Source organism: Macrobrachium nipponense, chromosome 43, assembly GCF_015104395.2.
Source record: "Macrobrachium nipponense isolate FS-2020 chromosome 43, ASM1510439v2, whole genome shotgun sequence".
NCBI lineage: Eukaryota > Metazoa > Arthropoda > Malacostraca > Decapoda > Palaemonidae > Macrobrachium > Macrobrachium nipponense.
The window spans coordinates 48,792,008-48,813,505 of NC_061104.1; the positions used below are offsets into that span (position 1 = coordinate 48,792,008).

Sequence of the window (21,498 nt, forward strand, 5' to 3'; positions counted from 1 at the left end):
CTTTTGCAAGTCTAAATAAACCACATCTGTTTCATTTCCGCTTTTCATATTTTTGAATATGTTCTCACGGTGGACTAACAGTTGGTTTTGTGTACTTTTTCCGGGTACGAAACCATGTTGTCCTTTATTAAACAAATTATTTTTTATTAAATGTTTCATAATATTTTTCTTCATTAACCCTTTCAATACACTTTCATAATATGTGATGTTAGACTCACAGCCTATAATTACTTGCCTCTAGTCTTGATCCACTTTTGAAAGTAGGGGTAATATATGGCTAATTTGTGCTCATCATAAATCTTGCCTGTATCTACACTTTGTCTTAATAATATTGCAAGTGCTTTTATTGCGATAGAATGAACTACTTTCTTTAACAAAATAGCAGGAATTCCATCAGGCCCTGCAGCAGCTCCATTTTTAATTTCATTAATAGCCTGCACAATATCAGCTTCATTAATATCTATGTCAGCTAAATATTCACTATTTTCATCCCTTACTTCTATATCATTATCTTCATTATCTATTCTAGGGGTGAATTCTCTCTTATATCGTTCTGCCAGTATGTTGCAAATTTCCTTTTTTTCATTCGTTAATCTCCCTTCAATTCTCAGAGGGCCTATTTCTATTCTTCTTTTATTCATCTTCTTCGCATATGAGTATAATAGTTTGGGGTTTTGCTTGATATTAATAGGGTTTTTTCTTCCAAGTCCCGTTTTTCATTTTCTTTTGATTGTATAATCTTTTGTTCTGCATTTTCTATCTTACTTTTTAGTTTCTATAACTTTCCATGCATTTTTTTCTTTTGCAAGACCTTTTTTTCCACTTTCTGATTTTCTGGAACAAGATCCTTCTGTCTCTTGGTATGCATGAATGATGTTTACTTTTCTTCTTCGGTATATATTTTTCCACTATTTTCTCCAATATTTTATATAATATCTCCGTATTTACCCTTATGTCATCACTACGTTCCGAAAATGTTATCCCAATCTTTGTTTAATTCTTCATTAATTCTGACCATTTTATATTTTTTACTGTAGAAGTTGTATTTTCCATATCCTTCCCACTTTTTCATTTCTTGCTTATCTCTATTTTCACTTGCTTTGGAATGAACTGTTAATTCTATGACATTATGGTCTGAAATATTCGCATTATAAACTATTATTTCTTTAACATAATTCATCTCGTTCACAAATACTAGGTCTAAAGTATTTTCCTTTCTTGTTGGCAGGTGATTTATTTGTTGAATGTTGTATTCTAGTAGCATATCTAATAGCTTTTCAAATTGCCTCTTATCTTCTGCCACTACTATTACTCTCTTTTTTATATGTATAAGTACAACCACAATCTCCTATTCGTTCTTTCCATTCTACGAAAGGAAAGTTGAAGTCACCAGATAGGAGAATAGTCCAGTCCTTGTGATTTCTACATATATCATCCAATTTTTTCAATTATTAAGTCAAACTCTTTAGTATTAGGAGGTCTATATATTACTATGTTCATCAATTTTTCAGATTCAAATTCTACCGCTATTAGTTCACATTCTGAGTACTATATTTCTCATATATTTTTCCTTGTTTTTTGTCTTTCCCATATTGCGGTTCCCCTTGATTCCTATTTTTTTCTATCTGATCTATAAGTTTGGAACCCTTTTATTTGATCATCATTCCCAGTCTCTTGGGAATACCAGGTTTCACTTATATTCATTATATCTATTTTCTTTTCATTTTGGGTTAGTTCTTCTAAGTACTCTATTTTTCTTTTTGAGTTACTCGTAACTAAACCCTGCGCATTCATCACTATGATGGTTTGCGTGTTTTCTCCTTCATTTAATACTGGTAGTAATAAGGATTTTCCCATGTCTCTTTCCTGTTCTGGTATGTTGTTCTTTTTTTCATTTCCCAGAAATTCTGACATTAAAAAATCCAACTTTTCCATAATATTTGATCTTCCTTCATCATAATTATTCATTTGTGTCTGAATCTGCAATTTTCTCCGTTTCTGCAATATCCTCTTGCATAATAAATACAGTTATTATCTCTTGAGTATAATTTCGGAGCTGATGCTTTGAAATTTTTTTTGCTGACACCTCTGCAATATCTCATTGGTGGTTTGCTTTTCTCTTTTACCTGATATTCTTGATTTCTCTCTTTATTTGTTCTTTCTTATTTTGGATTTTATTACTTGGTTGGTTATTTATTTGATTATGATTCATGGCTACAGGGTGCATATATTTGCATTTTTTGTCGAACTTACATCCTTTTCCTTCTTTTAGGTTTTTACATATTTTTGGATGCAGATCTCTGCAATCATCCCCATATCCATCTAAGTATGCACATTTACCATATATTTCATAGTTTTGACATATCTTAGGATGTTTGTAGTAACATCTTTCTCCAAATCTGCAATTCCCTCTTTTCAAAAGGTTGCAGAGAGAGAGAGAGAGAGAGAGAGAGAGAGAGAGAGAGAGAGGAGAGAGTATAGAGAGAGAGAGAGAGACGAGGGAGAGAGAAGATAGAGAGACTTTTAATCTTTTAATATTTCTTACTTAACTGCTTAGCATATAGACACATTGGAAACAGATATCGATTCGTGCAGCAGCCATATCGAGAATATCAAAAGGAATAATTTTTTGCAGATCTGCCGAAAGAAGAAATTGAGAACAAGAATTAATTTATTTTTGAAAAATATATGACATTACAGAGAAAATAAACTTAAATAAAAATGAAAAAATATATGGTAAGACAAAGATAATAAACTTTAATAAACTCAAAGGAGAAATATAACGAGTAAGGGAGCCGTTTTAAAGAAAACTCCCATCTTCTACTACTGTTATTGTTGCTCCTGCCATGAACTCCGATTCTTTCTGGCATCGTAGTATTTCTTGTTATGAATTTTTAGCGATTAATTCCAGGTTTATTGAAAGGTTCCAATGGCAGCTTTAAGAAGGATAGCCGGAGGTGTAAGCATTAACGAAGTCACTGCCACATTGAGGACTTTGACGATTAATGACGTCAATAATTCTCTTTCGAGGTGAGTAGCTTACCGGTGGAACCCGTCTAAGGTAGAATACGTATACTTACTCCTAGTACCTGTTTATTTTCTTTATTGTCAAGCTTGACTCTAACTTATGCTCTCCGCATATTGTATACTATAATCACAGATATATTTTTAGCCCTATTTAATGCATAAGTAAAAACATAGGCTAGTAGCCTAAGTTGATTGTAGGCTACAATGGATTTACTAGGGCCACCTAGGCTATACGTCAAAAAAGACGGGTGACTTTCGTTGGGCGCGAGTTAGATTCTTGGGCATTCCATTGAGTGGTTAGAGATAAGGGTTGTTTACAGTTTGCGGGTCAGCTTCACGGGCCAATTTCCAGGGCTGTACAACAACCAAATCCATCTGCACAGGTAAGTAGCCTACTAGGGTAAAACATCAAAGCAGGCCACGCAGGCCAGCTACCATCAGTGCAAGCCACCCTCCGAAAAAGTACATTATAACGCGTCCTGACACCCGAGATGGGCATCAGTCGCGACTTGTTGTTGGTGAGAAACGGAGCTAAAGACCTCTACTCTCCTTTCGAAGTAAGTATTTTCCCCAAAGTTAGAAATTAAGGCCAAATTTTAAGATTTAAACAGATTTAAAACAGAGGTACTGAAAATGGCGCCCACGGCAGTGGAAATCTCACCAAAACGCTTTAGAAATTTTTACTTACAACTAAAAATGTTTCGAAGATTGACGCCATCTCGATGTTTACGGAGTAGCTTGTGTCAATAAACTAACCATTTCCTGTGATAATCCGCACACCACTTAGTACAGACGCTGGAGCACTTTATCACAACAATCGAAACACGATTTCTCATCAACAACAAGCCAGGCGTAAACAGCTGTTGGGGTAGAAGATGACGAGAAGCGTTCTCTTGGCTAATTTTTAAATAAGTAGTAAAACATCAATATTTTACATATTTATGATGATTAATTTGAAAATATTCGTTATTGAAAAAGTAACTCGCCTCTGACTCAAATTTAAGTAATTATTTTTCTGAATTAGAACGTTCTTTCAAGTTCTGTATTATGACGTCACGACATCTTGACTTTCGTACCTATTGTAAATAATTGCTATACTCAACTGTCATTGCCACCAGAACAGTTTACCAGTTATTCGTGCAGATTGTTATCAGCTATACATGTAATTGTTATAATCGTAATGCGCATATATACTTTATTATTTACTTTTTGGATATATGAAGAGTTTTACTGCTGGATTATCGCCGTAGTGTGACGCAATCGTTTTCGGTCCATGGGCCTCTAGTCTGTTTTCGCACCATAAGAAATTATGGGGCGAACTTTGCAATGACCAGAAAGTCGTTAAAAGAGGAAAGTTAGCATTGAGGGGCATATGTTTTGACTGAGAAAATACAAATTTATTCAATAGCTAGCTTGTAAAAAATACTTGGTTATAAAAACTTGATTGACAACTAAGCAGCATGTCTACTATGGGTTTCAGAGACAGTGCAAGCACGTTTTTGGGCAATAACCTATTTCTGTAACGAACACTCGTAACAGAACGAGATTTAGCTATAGTTCATTACACCCAGTGCCGTAATTTATAAGGGTATCGTGAATCACTAATCGTAAAGAATAACGACACTAATCGTAAAGAATAACGTTGAAATTGGTGAAATTAGGCTATGTATTGGAAGTATATATACATAAATATTAAAGCAATTTTATCATTATTGCATTACTATGACAACTAGAATTCATGGAAACAGTTTATAATAATGGAACGGCGTATGTGTGAAGCCTCCACTAATGTGGCAACGATGATTTTGCCATTCTTAGCATGCAAACATTAAAGCATGCAAACATTAAAGGTTACATTTATTTCTGGCATACGATTATTTAAGAAATTCAAAATACTAATAAAGACTGAAATCAATGAAAAGTGCTAGCAAAAACAAAAAAGCAAAAAAAAAAAAAAAAACGTAGTCCGTTCCTCTATGCACTTTTCCGTATTCGTTCCTCTATGGTTTTCGGCAGCCAGATGTACGAAAACGTTAGAAACATTTGATTTTATCTACGTTAGAAATATCTGTAATTTTTCGGGGTAATTTGGTTGCTAAAAAGGGATAATATACATGAATTAAATCAAAATTTTTAAATAACAATGTAAATTTAAACTAAATAACGAGTAAAGTAAACAGTTTAGGGAATAAAACTTTGCAGTTTCGTCGTCTGCTGTTTGTAATTGTGTTTATGGCGCGCGCGCTTAGAAACCAGGAACAGCAACGGGTTTAAAGTGCAATGTGGAGTGAACTGAGACCAAAATGTGTATAATAAACAATCAAATAAGCACTGTGGAGTTTCAGTTGTGATGGCAGTAAGGATAAAAACGCCGATTACAAGGTAAGAATGAATTCAGTTCCAACCTAAACCCGGGAATAACAAGTTTCATACTTTCACTAATATAGGCAACAAAATGTTGTTTTATTGTGCTGATTACAACTGCAATCTTGAGTAAGATCAATAAACGTTACATACATACGCTAACATTGTTCAAATGAGTGCTGGGAAGGCTGGGGAAAGATGGTGTCCGTCACTGATGAGAACCGTCCATGAAAAACGTAGCCGCCATATTGGATTTCAAAACTGCCTTGAAACATATTTTACGAAGAGCTCACATGCTTATTTTAGTTCGTACGGGCTTTCATATATCACAATATGTTGACGAAACTTCAGTCTTTTTAATGGTATGCTTAGAGTTGCAATTGTATTCATGTTTCACCAATTAAATATCGAGGTGAATAAGACCCGTCCACCGTGATGAGGGTTGGCCTGAACTGATGTTTCCCCCTAGGTAGTAGTTCCTTCAACCTGGAAGACCTACCACGACCCGCGACCATTCAAAACAGTCAACATGGCGTCGCTGTCTACTCCTCATCCATCGCATGTTGCCTTTGCCGCTGCTAACCCGGTTGTGTTTTCGGACTTTATCAACTTCTGTGACGAAATTGAGGTGTTACGTTTGTTCCTTTTTAAAAGTGGCCTTATAGGCGATTTTAGTGGTCAATGTGAACACTGCAAAGAGGGAACGATGCGCCTCATGAAAGACGAAGACAGTTTTGTGCCCTAAGTCAGGTTAGTGTGGTTCGTTTGGTTAGGTTACAACTTTTCTTACCATACTGGGGGTTTCCAGAGGGGCAAAGCCCCCCAGCCAGGTTAGGACACGCGCCCCAAGTCAGGTTAGGTTTGTTAATTTGGTTAGGTCACAATCATTGTTACCATACTGGAGGTTTCGGTGGGGCAAAGCCCCCAAGCCAGGTTAGGGCACGCGCCCTAAGTCAGGTTAGGTGGTTCATTTGGTTAGGTCACAACCAATTTTACCATACAGGGCAGTACACAGGGGCGAAGCCCCCCCCCCCCCCCCTCCCCCGGCCAGTTAGGGAGGGCACGGCACCAGCCATTCCATTGAGGAATGAGAGATGTGTATTTCTGGTGATAGAAGTCCACTCTCGACATTGTTCAGAAGTCACGTAAAGCCGTTGATCCCGTTGCTGAATAACCACTGGTTCCATGCAATGTTAAAGCACCATACAAACAAACAATAAGTTGGGTTAGGTGGGTTCATTGGGTTAGGTCACTACCAGTATCCATTTCCCCCCACCAATCTTCCAGCAATCCCCGCCGCTCGTACCCGTTTCCCCCCACCCAAAGACCCCGGTTCCCCAACATGGTCCCCTTTAACCGTGTCTATTAATCTTTCGGCGATTGCCACCACTCGTATCTGTTTCCCCCCACCCAAAAACCCCGGTTTCCCAAGAGGGTCCCCCTTTACCGTTTCTATTAAGCTTTTGCCGCTACATTGTTTGTTGTTGTTTTGGTTTTGCCGCCATTTTGGTTGTGTGTTCTTCCGCCGATTTTCTTGTCCAAACTTACTGCCATCTAGTGGTAGGTTTGGACAAGAAAATTGGTCGTTGGTAAGGTTGGCCCACAAAACTGTAGCCGCTCCAAGATGTGTATATCTGGTGATAGAAGTTCACTCTCGATGTGGTTCAGAAGTCACGTAAAGCCGTTGGTTCCGTTGCTGAATAACCAACAGTTCCATGCAATGTAAAAACAGCGTACAAACAAACAAAACAAAACAAACAAGACAAGTGATGTTGAATGCCCTCCACAGCCAGAATATGGCCCAAATTTTATAGGTATATCTAGGCCTATTCAGGAGTGATAGGTAGTATTTATGATTTGGACAGTAGCCAACCAATAGCCTAGGAAGAAAAACCACAGTGGATCCATTGTCATGAGGTGGATCAGCCTTATTCACACATTATTTAATTGGTGAAACAAGAATACAGCATACCATTCAAAAGATTGAAGTTTCATCAACATAATGTGATATATGAAAGCACCACAGGAACTAAAATAGGCATGTGAGCTCTTCGTAAAATATGTTTTCAAGGTAGTTTTGAAATCCAATATGACATCAACCGACTGATGTGTCGTTCGTAACCGGCAAGGATCCAACATCTTTCGTAGCCCTCCCACCACTTATTTGAACAATGTTAGCATATATATGTAACGTCTATCGATCTTACTCAAGATTGCAGTTGTAATCAGCACAATAAAACAACATTTTGTTGACTATATTAGTGAAAGTATGAAACTTCTTATTCCCGGGGTCATGGTTTGAACTGAAATTCATTTCTACCTTGTAATCAGTGGTTTTATCCTTACTACCATCACAAGTGAAACTCCACAGTGCTTATTTGATTGTAATTATACTCATTTTAGTCTTAATTCACTCCAAATTGCACTTGAACTACGTTGCTGTTCCTGGTTCCTAAGCGCTCACTCCACAAACACAATTGCGGGCAGCACACGACTACACTGTTTGTGAGGTGAAAAGCTTTATTCCCTTAATTGTTTAACTTACTCATTATTTAGTTTAACTTTACTTTGTTACTTCAAAATGTTTGTTGTAATTCATGTCTATTATCCCTTTTTTGCAACCAAATTAACCACAAAAAATTACAGATATTTCTAGAGTAGATATGAGCAGACAATGGCAAAATGTCATCGTTGCCAATTTAGTGGAGCTTCACACATATGCTAATGGATTTACAAACTGTTTCCATGAATTCTAGTTGTCATAGTACTGCAATAATGATAAAATTGCCCTAATATGTATATATATACTACAAATAGATATGCTAATTTCACTTATTTCCCTGGTTTTGTGTAAGTCTCTAACCCAGTTTGGAGGGTAAACACATACCAATTGGCAACACTGATAAACAATTGAAGAGCTTGAACAACACCGTAGCTACTTTTCACAGCAAAACTCTTGATATTTGAGTCAGGAATCTATTTATTTTTTCAACAACGAATAATTTAAAGTTGATAATCATGAATATGTAAAAAATTTATGGAATTCATGACCTTATACTGCCATTTAACTATTTATTTAAATAAGTATCTAATACAGGCTTCTTCTTTCTACCGAAAGAGCGTCAGTTTCCTTGGATCCCTCATGGGAGTCGTCATTGTTGACAATTGTTGTGAAGAAAGTGCCCCAGCATCTATGGGTACAAGTGGTGTGTGGATTTAGCACATGGAATGGAAAGTTTATTGACACAAGTGACCGCTAACATCAAGATGGAGTCAATCTTCTATGTTTTTGGTGTTATAAGTAAAAATTTTGAAAGTGTCATGAAGGTATGTTTGCACTTCGCATGGCTAGACTTTCATTAACCTCTGTTTAATCTTAAAATATGACCTTAATTTTTAACTTTGGAGAAAATATTTACTTCGAAAGGATAGTAGAGGTCTCAAGCTGTTGCTCTCACCTCTGATGGCTCATGACTGATGCCCATCGCCGGTGTCAGGACATGTTAAAGTACTTTTTCGGAGGGTGGATCCACATGCGGTGAAAACTGGATCAGCTAGTCCAGTCAGTTGTTTCCCCTATGATGAACCAGTGGTACCTACCTAATTGTCGAAACTCTGAAAAGAGATTGTACCATGCTGCAAGTAGTAGCTAATGTATTTTTGCATAGTATTTTCCACATTTACGTAAAGTGGAGATGCGTATTGTGTGAAAGGAAGATATTATGGGTAAAATTTTAGTTGTGCGGCCTGATTCCCACCAGTAGCTGACTGGGAAAGGTTAGCTATCTCCATTTCGGTGGTCCCCCCCCCCCCCCCCCCGGCTAGGTTAGGGCTTGGTGCCCAATCTTAGGTTAGTAGGTGAGATCTGGTTAGGTCAGGACCTAGCATTACAGGAGAGGTTAGGTCTGTATATGTAATATGAGGAACCTGTCACAGTTAGTGATTGGTGGGAATCAGGCTGCATAAGTAAAGTTTTACCAGTATACGTGTAATAGCTAGCGCTCAAGTATCGGTCGTCAGTTGTTTGCTGATTTGATCGTCAAACATTTGGTATTGGTCAGCTACAACCGTGAAGGCAGTCTTGTTACAGCTCTGGTGCAGAGTAGCTATATTTAAGAATGACTCACTAAGGGCTGTAATAAGTTAAGATTCTGCCCGGACAAGACATTATCCTGTGATCTCTGAGAGTCATGGAGGTCTCCGAGCTTAAACCACTTAATTTTTCCTAGCTATCTAATATTCATATGGGTAAATTCCTTTAGGAGATATGCATATCGAAGAATAAGGAGAATTTCTTTTGGTTTCCTTTGGATGAGGATTACAAGAAAGAGATTTTGCTAATCCAGATCTCATACAATTCAGGCTAGGAATAATGAGTCCGTCATTCATAATAATATAGTAAGTTCATATCATTTATATACTTATTAATGTAAACAATGAAATGCAATGCCTTTGCTATTCAGAATGAGTGAAGTAAGCTGGGTGCTGGGTGTTGTATAATAGAACTTAGGCTACGATTAGGTTAGTACATTTCAATTTGTTCATGCAACTTACCTGTCAGATATATATATAGCTGATAATTTCCGACACCGACAGAATTTAAAACTTACGACACACGTAGTGGGAGTCAGGTGGTTAGTACCCATTCCCGCCACTGGAGGCGTGTATCAGGAACCATTCCATTTTCTATCATAATTTTTCTGTCGCCGGTGTTGTGAACATCTGTTTACAGCACCTCCGTCTGGATTTGGAAACTTTTTGCCTACTTGAGTATCCCTTTTGGTTCTTTTTTGGATTAATTGATTGGATCGGTGGCTAGGCACACGTTATTAGTGGATTGATTTGAATTTGGTTTGGACTTTTCTTGGATAATATGTCAGGGTCTAGTACAGCTAGCGCTAGGTTCTGCTCTAGAACTGATTGTAGAGGTAGGCTACTGAAAGCTTCAGTAGACCCACATACGGTTTGTAAGAGTTGCAGAGAGCATGAATGTGTGTATGAAAGCGTTGCAAGGAGTGCGAAAGACTAACAGATTCTGAGTGGAAGGCGTATGATACCTATCTTAGGAAACTTGAGAAGGATAGGTTAAGGAGGTCTTCCTCCAGGAGTGTTTTCAGGCGTGGCAAGAAATTAATGTTTCCCCTGTTAACCCCTCCTTCTGTTAATGCTCCTAACCCTGTAGTTTTGCCTCCGGGCCCTGAAGCAGTGTCTGTAGGGAGTAATTTCTTTATCCTTAATATTGGAGTCGATTCGTAATCTAGAATCGAAAGTGTTGGCTCTTGAGAGCAAAAGTGACGTGCAAAAAGTGCAGTGATACCCCTTGTGTAGTGGATGGGTGCGTCAGATCGGCCTTCGTTTCGCCTCTAGGCCTCGGACCTCTGCTTGCTCCCAGGACCTGGGGGAGGGAGCATGTCGAAAGCCGAAGGAGGGTTACAAGGAACCCCCCACCGATCTGACGTGCCTTCGGCAGTTACTGATGAAAAATCCCCAGACTGCCAAGGGAGCGTGCGCGTGCACGTCTCCTCAAGGAGTGTTTTTCGTCATCGGAGGCTTCATCCCCACGTATAGGGTGGAGTCCTCAAGGTGCTTCACGTCCGCTGAAAAGGACGGCGCGTAATGTTGACGCTTCACGTCCTAGTTCTCCGCTTTTGCGATCTTCGCCTGACAGTGCGTTCGCCGCTTTTCCGCCGCAGAAAAGGCGTAGAGAGTCTTCGGACTTGGATTCAGTTAGCTCGTGCGAGCGATACGGTCGCTCCAGAGCTCGGGAAGAGGCCGTACCTGGGAGGAGGAGGGAGGCGTCCCCTCGCCGCTCTCCTGCTCACAGGATCAGTCCCTCCCCGGAGCAGGAAGATTCGCCAAACAAGAGGATGATTCAGTCACTGCAGCAGCAACTTCAGGACGCTCTTGCTGCTAGAGATCTCTTCCGCCGTCGTAGAAAGGATGAGAAGCTTCCTGTGAAGAAGTCAAGACCCGACTCTTTCTCCTCGCTCGCCGCTCTCTTCGTTCGAGTCTCCCTCTGGAGTTCGTTCTGCTCCCAGCAGCTCTCTAGAGGAGGTGAGAAGTTCGCTTCTCGCTCTCAGGATGAAATATCTCCCGCTCGCAAGTCTCCGTATGTTCGCAAGCGAGTGGTGGACGCCGAACGCGCTTCTGTGCAAGTGGAGCGCGCTTCAGGTGCTGCCAAACGCGCACCTGTTGTTGATAAACGTGCACCAGTGGGTCGGCAGCCGCTCGCTGACTGACGCTCGGCGCGCAACAGTGGGAAGTCCAAGGTGCACTAGTGGACGCTCCGGTGCGCGCCAGCGGACGCCCGAGCGTGGTAGTTAGTAGATTGTCCGATTCGCGGCACCTGTCGGCGCCCCAAACAACGTGTTGGTATTCGGACGCCGCCAAGGCGCGCGCTGGTAGACACCAGTTCCGCACCAATGCAAGTCAGGTGGATGAAGGAACCCTTCCTGTTCGTCAGTTTTCTTCAGAGTTTCCTCCTACTTCTCCAGTTTTCTGAGGAAGGAGTTAGCGATGATTTAGTAGAAGCAGAGGAAGAACACACCAGCTACTGTCTCATCGGACTATAAAGTGTTGATGCGTCTTCTACAGTCGGAGTTCGGAGAAACTTTTCAAACCGGAAGCCCCTCGTACTCCTCCTTTCTCAATTTTTCTTCTTTTAAGGCAACGAAGGCATCGGGGTTCATTAAAATGAAGAAGTCGCTTTCCACAAAGCAAGCGTTCCGGAAAGTCCATGAGTGGATGGAGAAGAGGAAAGCGTCAGGAAAGTCCTCTTTAGCTTTACCGCCTTCAAGACTCTGCGGTAAAGGAGGCATGTGGTATGAGACAGGAGAGGACATAGGCGTTAAACTACCAGCCTCTGCTCAAGGTGACTTCGGGAGCATCGTGGACGCCTCCAGAAAAAAAAAGAGCCCTTCTGTCGTCATCAAAAGTCACTTGGACCCATAATGAGTTCGACTTTCACCTTAAAGGCCTCTTCAGGACTCTGGAGGTTTTTCAACTTTCTTGACTGGTGTCTTGGAGTTTTAGATGCCAGGTCAAGGAGTTCTGATACTATTAGTCTGGGGGAGCTGTTTCAGCGTACTTTCTTGTATGGACAAGGCGTCAGGGATGGTTCTGAGGAGTTGGCTACGCACTTTAGCTCGGGATTCTCAAGAAGAGAGCGCTCTTTTGTAACTTCACGGCCAAATCCGTCTCTCCAACGCAAAAGGCGGACTTGCTTTTCGCTCCTTTCTCAGACCATCTCTTCCCCCAGGCTATGGTTAAGGACATAGCTTCAAGCCTTCAGGAAAAGGCAACACAAGATCTTCTGGCACAGTCTTCTAGAAGGCCAGCAGCTGCTTCATCTTCTGGAGCTTCGTTTGCCAAGAAATCGAAGCCCTTTCGTGCTGGACCTTCCTCGAAAGCAGCCTCCCGAGGAAGAGGCTCTTCCAGAGGAAAAACCCCCTGCTCCGTCAAAGAGTAGGAAGTGATTTGGAAGTCCTTCAGACGCCGGTAGGAGCCAGGCTTCTTCGATTCGCGAAAGCCTGGGAAGAGAGAGATGCCGACCCTTGGTCGCTGGATGTCGTGAGGAAAAGGGTACAGGATCCCGTTCTTGAAGTCACCCCCGCTATCCTCAACACCAAAGGATTTGTCTCCCTCTTATCGAGGAGAGAAACAGAAAGTGCTTTTCGATCTGCTGGAGCAAATGATCGAGAAGCAAGCGGTGGAACAGGTCTTCGACCTGGAATCGCCAGGGTTTTACAACCGCCTGTTCCTGGTGCCGAAACATTCGGGGGGGTGGTCGACCCGTCCTCGATCTCAGCAGCCTAAATCTCTTCGTGATAAAGAAGAAATTAAAGATGGAGACGACTCAATCGGTGCTGTCAGCTTTGAGACCGGGGGATTGGATGGTCTCACTAGACCTCCAAGACGCATCACGTCCCATCCATCCCCAATCAAGGAAATACCTGCGATTTGTCCTGAAGGGGAAGGTATTCCAATTCAGGGCACTTTGCTTCGGTCTGACCACAGCGCCGATGGTTTTCACCATTCTAATGAAGAACGTGGCAAGGCTGCTTCCTTTGGAGAATATACGGATCTCTCTCTACCTAGACGACTGGCTTATTCGAGCTTCATCGCGGGAACGGTGTCTGGAGGACCTGCACACGACCATGACGTTAGCAAAGTCCCTGGGGCTTCTGGTAACCTCGAAAAGTCGCATTTGACTCCGTCTCAATCTTTAGTCTATCTGGGGATTCAGATGGACTCAGTGGCTTTTCGGGCTTTTCCGTCCCAGGGGCGACAACTTCAATGCTTGGAGAAAGTGGCGACCTTTCTGGGGAAGGAAACATGCTCGGTGAGGGAATGGATGAGTTTGCTGGGGACCATTTCCTCACTGGAGAAGTTTGTTTCTCTGGGAAGGCTGCACCTCAGACCTCTTCAATTCTTCCTAGCCAACAGTTGGAAGAACAAGCAAGATCTGGAGGCGATCTTGCGTTTAACGAGAGAGGTGAAGGATCACCTAAGTTGGTGGGCAGATCCTCGGAAGCTCGCGGAAGGGCTCTCCCTCAAACTTCGGAACCCCCGACCTAGTGTTGTTTTCCGACGCGTCGTCCACGGGTTGGGGAGCAACACTAGGAGGGAAAGAAGTGTCGGGCACCTGGAGAGGGGAACAGGTGTCCTGGCACATCAATCTAAAAGAGCTGTCAGCCATTATCTGGCTCTCAGGTTTTTCCAGAAGAAGTATCCGGCAAAGTCGTTCAGATCAATTCGGACAACACCACAGCGCTGGCATACCTAAGAAATCAAGGGGGAACTCACTCGCCTTCTCTGTTTGCCATAGCAAAGGATCTCCTTTTATGGCGAAAGCGCAAGAAGTCACGATCCTGACAAGGTTCGTGTCAGGAGTACAGAATGTGCGAGCGGACCTTCTCAGTCGTCGGGAGGACAGCTGTTCTTGCCGACAGAGTGGGACCCTTGACCCAAGAGGTTTGCCAGTCGCTGTGGAACCTGTGGGGCTGTCCACAGGTGGATGTCTTCGCAACGTCCAGGACGAGAAGACTTCAACTCTATTGCTCCCCAGTTCTGGACCCTCCGGGAGCAGTCGCAGTAGACGCCCTACTTGGAGTTGGTCGGGTCTAGACATATGACGCTTTTCCCCCGCTCAAGATCCTCGGGGAAGTGATGAGGAAGTTTTGTTGCGGCATCGGAAGGAGCGAGGATGACACTCATCGCCCCCTTCTGGCCGGCAGCCGACTGGTTCACAGAGGTGATGTCCTTCCTGGTAGACTTTCCGAGGACTCTACCTTAAGGAAAGATCTACTCAGACAGCCCCACTTCGAGAGGTACCACAAAAACCTCCCCGCTCTGAGTCTGACTGCGTTCAGACTATCAAGAAGTGGCCAGAGCGAGGGGTTTTTGTTTTTCAAGACCTGTGGCGAAGGCGATTGCCACCGCAAGGAGGCCCTCATCGATCGCTATGTACCAATCGAAGTGGGCTGTCTTCAGATCCTGGTGCAGGAAGAAGGGCATTTCTCCACCACAACCTCTGTGAGCCAGATAGCTGACTTCCTTCTTCATTTGAGAGAGGAAGTGAAGTTGGCTGTTCCAACTATTAAAGGCTACAGGAGCGTGCTTTCTGTAGTCTTTAGACACAGAGGACTCGATTTGTCTAATAATAAAGACATTCATGATCTCATTAGATCGTTCGAGACTAGGAAAGTAGTCCAGCCTAAAGTACCCTCGTGGAACTTGGATGTGGTGCTCAAATATTTGATGTCGAGTCACTTCGAACCGCTTCATTCAGTTTCTTTCAGGAATCTGACGAAGAAAACGATCTTCCTAACCGCTCTGGCGACGGCGAAGAGGGTTAGCGAAATTCAGGCCATTAGCAAGCAGATTGGCTTTTCAGAAAGTAGTGCGGTTTGTTCTTTAAGTCCCATGTTCTTAGCAAAGAACGAGAATCCTTCAAACCCGTGCCGAGGTCCTTTGAAATCAAAGGGTTGTCAGATATAGTTGGAAACGAACGTGAGAGATTCCTGTGTCCTGTCAGGGCTCTAAAGTTCTATCTGCAGAGAACTAAAGCTTGCAGAGGTTCATCGGACAATTTGTGGTGTTCAGTGAGGAAACCTGATCTTCCTATGTCGAAAAACGCACTGGCGTTCTTCATCAGGAATACGATTCAAGAAGCGCATAATAAGTGTAGTGATAGTGATTTAAAGCTTCTGAAAGTAAAAGCTCACGAGGTGAGAGCTATTGCTACTTCGGTAGCCTTTCACAAAAATATGGCACTCAAAGATATTTTTGAATGCCACATTTTGGAGAAGCAATTCGGTGTTCGCTTCACACTACCTGCGGGAGGTGAAAGTGACATGCAAAAATTGCTTCTCCCTCGGACCATACATTGCTGCAAGACACTGTTTTGGGGGCAGGATGGTAAACGCTCATCCTATCCTTTAGGGATTAGGGGGGTTTTAATTTGTGTTATGGTTGTGGGGTGACCGCCTGGGGCGGGTCTCCCTTCCATTAGCTTAGTTAAGTGGGATACCTTTGGTAAACTAAGCCAGGTGGTGGTATTTGTGTCTCGTTGCCCTCAGTAGTATGGTCCATGGTCTAGTCACGTCGTGGTCTCGCCCCTGTTGACAGATTATCTGGAGTGCACCAGCTTCATAGGTCTCTACCTTGCTGGCAAACTCTAGTAGCACAAGCAGACTTACGTGGCAGTAATCACGAAGCCAGCTATGCTAACAGGTAAGGAACCAAGATATCAATTATCTGCACATATGTGTTTCCTAAATCCTCTATTCTGTCTCTCCCACCACCAAAGGTGGGATTCAGCTATATATGGTATCTGACAGGTAAGTTTGCATTGAACAAAATGATATTGTAATGATACAATTAAGTTTGTTCATACTTACCTGGCAGATATATATAATTAATTACCCGCCCACCTCCCCTCAGGAGACAGTGGAAATATTAATTATGAATAGAAAATGGGAATGGTTCCTGATACCCGCCTCCCAGCGGCGGGAATGGGTTACTAACACCTGACTCACTACGTGTGTCGTAAGTTTTAAATTCTGTCGGTGTCGGAAATTATCAGCTATATATATCTGCCAGGTAAGTATGAACAAACTTAATTGTATCATTACAATATCATTTCACTTTAGACTATATGATACCTTGTGATTTGAATAGTTGCCAATACCGAAAGATTAGGCTAGGTCTAGATGCCAATGGTCACATTGGTGAATGTCTAATAGCGTTTGCGTACATGCATTTTCTGCCATTAAGTAGTTGGCACAAGTCACTCGTGTTTGTGTTTACAAAGTTTTGTTGGCTATGTTTAACAATTATGGAGGACCTGCTTAGAAAATCTGACCTTTGGTTCATTAGGTTCTGCTGGCAATATGTGTCAGAGCCCTTTCACTTTAGATGGTATAGGTTTTTTATTTCTTGAAAACTGATGAAAAATCTAAAAAATGCATCATTTTTTATTGCAATATATTGAGTAAATGAAAAGAAAGCAGTTAAGAGCAAGTAGCATGTACTACAGCTATGCTCTTGAGTGATAAATCCTGATTGCATTGGATCTCTTTCAATATTGACGAACAGGCAATCTACCATACTCCATATATTTCTCTTATTTTAATGCAAAAACATGATTAGTATTTCATACAATAAGGTTATATGTTTTGTAAGAGTGAAATTGGTTAAAATTTCAAAACTCTGTGAAAATATCACGTGTATCCAAATTTTTATCATATATATATAATTGTGCACAATGTAGTTTCTGTTGAGTTTTTGTTTTCTTTAAGCTGACTGATCGTCGGGTATAATGTAGAGTTATTTCAAGTATTTCTATGTTTGTTTGTGAACTACCATTTCTGTTAGTTTTGAAAAGTATGATAGGTTCGATATTGGCCTATAGAAGCAGATTTTAGTACAGATGTGTTGGCTAAGTAGCAAAATGCTCTGATTCTATCAATTTTATTATGAATGCTTAGTTTTACAAATTAGAATTAGTAATGTGCTACATTATACCTATACTATATTGATACCTGCCCTCATTTAGGTAAAGGTTAAAGGAAGGTAGTTTTTTAAAATATTGTATGTACTATTTCTTTCTGCCAGGCAACTACCATCCAGTACTCAAGCACGATGGATGTCCCGTATGAAAAGGAGACATACCATGCCTCCCTTCTGGCTGCCAAAAATCACTAGAACGGTACGTATAAAAGTTTTTATCATCTGGATACATTTAATTTAAAATAATTTAATACCATAGGCCTGACATGAACCCAATCTAATACAGTGCTCCCCCACTTTTACGCAGTATATTAGGTTCTAGAACCTGTTGTGGAAATGCAAAAATCCCCTCTAGAAATCTTTATAATGGGCTTATAACTGCCGTATACCAAGTACCCTATAATCTATAATGTTTTTAACTGTGTATTTTAACATTTCACTGCTTTATTTGACAGTTCAAACAATATACTTTAACTTATACTAAAACAATATCATTTCAAACAAAAATACACCCCAAACTATCATCCCAAAACATCCTAAGACATCTTAGATTAGTACTCTTATTATAACTTGTAATTATATAGTATATGCCCGTAAAATGCCTATGACAATGATTTACTCATTTTGAAATATTAATACGTACACTGTTTTTTGTACATAATCCTTTTCAGATATCTATGATATCTGAAACGTATGAAAACCAAAACAATAATTCCCATAAGGAATAATGTAAATAGTATTAATGCATTTCAGACCCCCAAAATATCAACAAAAAATACATTTTTGTACATGAACTTTCCTGTCAGACATATACTTAGCTTACGTCTCTGACGTCACGACAGAATTCAAAACTCGCGGCTAACGCGACAGGTAGGTCAGGTGATCTACCTTATTACCCGTCGCTGGGAGGCGGGTGTAAGAACCATCATACCTTTCTTGCCAGATTTTTTCTGTCGTCGGTGTCGACCACACCTGTGGTCGGTACCTCTTGACAGTTGGATTCTTTTCTCGTTTCGCCCTGGATTGTTTCTACGGACTTTTGTGAAGTACCCGATCTTTTGGCCTGGCATTCGCGATTTGTGGACAGTTTTTGGACTTTTCTTTGGAATTTTCTTTGGATTTTTCTTGGATTCATGATGTCTGATGTTGATACTAAGAAACTGCTATGTTTAGAGTTTGTTGTATGACTGAGTGTAGGTGAGGCTACCGAAAGCTGCGGTAGACCCTCACACGGTATGTTTGAAGTGTAGAGGAATGAATGCACCTTGAATAACCCTTGTAATGAATGTGAAAAGCTGAATGAGGATGAATGGAAGTCTTTGTCTTCCTACTTGATTGGAAGCTTGAAAAGGATAAAGTTAGGAAAGCTTCTTCCAGGAGCAGTAGTAGATCTCGTATTAGCGAGTTGGATGTAGATAATCCTATTTTAGAGTAGCTCCTTTGTCAGTTTCAGCTCCTGCTCCCTGCACCGAAGCCGGAGATGCGCCTTCGGAAGTGGCCTCAATGAAAGCCACCAATTTCGCAGTATGGAGAGGAAAATCAAACAACTAGAAGGTAAGAGTGATTCCAATAGTGATTTGTGCAGTGAAACCCAGTGCAGTGGAGGGTGCGTCTGATCGGCTCCCTAATGCTTCCAGGCCTAGACCTCTTCAGACTCCCAGTCCCAGTGGAGGAGGAAAGTCGAAAGCCGCAGGAAGGTTAGGGAGCATCCCCAACGGTCAGGCGTCCCCTCGGTAGCTCCTGTTGATCGTTCCCAGGCTACCTTGGATCGCTCCAAGAGAGAAATTTTGCGCCAGTGCTTCTCGTCGTCGCCTTCGCCTTCTCCTAAAAAGAGGATGGGAGCTCTTCGGAAGCCTCGCGCCTTCGAAGAGAGCCTGGAACGCTCCCTGCGCCCACAGCCTTCCAGCCCTGAAGTTTTTTCGGAAGAGCCTGAGGTGGAAGCGAAGAAGCGTAAGAGATCTCCCCAGGAGTTTGTGAATTCTCCCTGCAAGGGTGTTGGCGTTCTAACCTTCAGGCGCAGATTTCGGCTCTGGCTGGCTCTTCTTTGCGTGTCTTCTCGTCGTAGGAAGGACGTCTCGCTTCCTGTAAAGAAGTCCAGGCTCCCCTCTCCTGATTCTCGCTATTCGACGGAAGCGGCGCGCTCACCTGTGCGTTCTGGATTCTCGCAGGAGGCTTTCTGCTTCGGACAAGATCGCATCTGCGTCTAAGCGACATCCGCCTGACAGACAAGTTTTCTCCTTCGGACAAGGAGCAAACTGCGCGTAGGAGATCCTCACCCTACAGACGCTCTTCTCGAGACAGGACTCGCTCCCCTTGACAGGCGCCAAGAGCCTAGTAGGCATACTCACCTCGTAGCCGCTCCTCATCTCGCCTCCACTCTCCGGTTGACAAGCACCCTAAATCGACAGGCGCCCTTCGCTGGACAGGGCGTCAAGAGTTGTTAGGCGCGTTTCGCCTGGCAGGCGCTCTTCTCCCGACTTTTACTCGCCTCGAGTCAGGCGCCGAGAGCCTAGCAGGCGCTTCTCCCCTGGTAGGCGCTCACCTAGTAGGCGCTCGGTCGCCAGAGATTCTCTCGCCTCGGTTCAGGCGCCAAGAGCCTGGTAGGCGCTTTTCGTATGGGCAGGCGCCGTTCGCATGGTAGCCGCTCTCCTTTTGGATAGGCGCCAAGAGCCTGATAGAAGTTCTTCTTCAAACAGGCGCTTCTGCACCTGACTGCCGCCTGACTCCTATTAGGCTTCAAGAATCTGGGAAACTCACTCCTCCAGACAAGAAGGATGTTGCAAGTAGACACTTGCCTGAAGCATTGTCTCCAAGACGTATACGGTCTAACTTTCCTCTAGAGACTACTTTCAAGAATAGTCGCGCCTCTAAGGATCAGGAGGGCTCTTCAGCTCAGGAGGAACAGGACCCCTCAGAAGAAGAAGGACCAAAAGACGCCTCAGTTTCCTCCTATAAGAAACTAACAGAGTTACTCCTGCAAGAGTTTGGAGATATCCTTTCTCCTGTGGCTCCCCCTTCTCCTCTTTCGTTATTCTCCACTTCGAAGACGTCGAAGGTTTCGTCTTGTGTAAGGATGAAACCTACTGTTTCCATGAAGAAGGCGCTGAGAGGTTTTGGGAATGGCTCCTTTCTAAGGAAGAGAAAGGGAAGACGGTTTTTTTCTTTCCCTCCGTCTAAAAACTGAACCGGCAGATTGGGATTCTGGTACGAATCTGGAGAACCTTTAGGCCTCGCTCTCCCTTCGTCTGCGGACTCGGACTTCTCTTCATTTAGTGATTCTGCTCGTCGTTCCGCCACCTCTTGTCCGCCAAGACTACGTGGGGAATGAACGAACTTGGACCACTTACTGAAGGGAATGTTCCGAGTCCTGGAAGTTTTCAACTTCCTTGATTGGTCTTTAGGTGTTCTGGCTAATAAGACCAATAGACCCCAGATGCTCTGTCTCCTGAAGATCTTAACTGTGTACTCACTTGCATGGATAAAGCAGTGAGAGACGGATCGAGTGAAGTCTCCTCACTGTTTGGAGCTAGAGCTTAAGAAACGGTCGGTCTACTGTTCGTTTCTCACGAAGGCAGTGTCTCATGCGCAAAGGGCCTCGCTCTTGTATGCTCAAACTATCTCCGCTTCTGTTACCCAAGAAAATTATCCAAGATGTCTCGAGTGCCCTTTCAGCTAAGGCTACTCAGGACAGTTAGCCCAGGCGGCCAGGAAACCTCGCTCTGTCTGCAACCCAAGACCAAGAAAGAGACTCCTCTGAGACAGGAGCCCTTTCGAGGAGGACCCGCTGTCAGAGGTTCTGCAACCAGAGGGACTAGACCTTTTAAGAGAGGTAAAACCTTCTCTAAGTCAGTCAGAGGGAAGAAATAGCGGTCAAGGACTCCAGACATCAGTGGGTGCCAGACTACTGAAATTTGCCGACGTCTGGGCCCACAAAGGGGCAGACAATTGGTCCCTATCGATTGTCAGCAAAGGATACCTCATTCCCTTCTCGTCAAGACCACCATTGACGACAACTCCGAGGGAGTTGGTAGCCAAGTACAAATGGACCCCATCATGAATCAAGCCCTTTCTCTAGCAGTAGATCTCATGCTAGAG

General features: G+C 42.7%; 1 protein-coding gene across 2 annotated transcripts in view; it reads left to right on the forward strand.

Annotated features, from left to right (window-relative positions):
* The window catches only part of LOC135213719 (large ribosomal subunit protein uL3m-like), a 97,131-nt gene that overhangs the window by 7,155 nt on the left and 68,478 nt on the right, over nucleotides 1-21,498 (forward strand). Inside the window, exons 1-2 of one of the 2 annotated variants that reach the window (XM_064247829.1) lie at nucleotides 2,820-3,030; nucleotides 17,509-17,602. In XM_064247829.1, the coding sequence (XP_064103899.1) occupies nucleotides 2,930-3,030; nucleotides 17,509-17,602 (195 nt within the window). In that variant the 5' untranslated portion in view covers nucleotides 2,820-2,929. Of the gene's footprint in view, nucleotides 1-2,819; nucleotides 3,031-17,508; nucleotides 17,603-21,498 lie in introns of those variants that run through there. The other variant, XM_064247830.1, reaches the window with a different exon arrangement.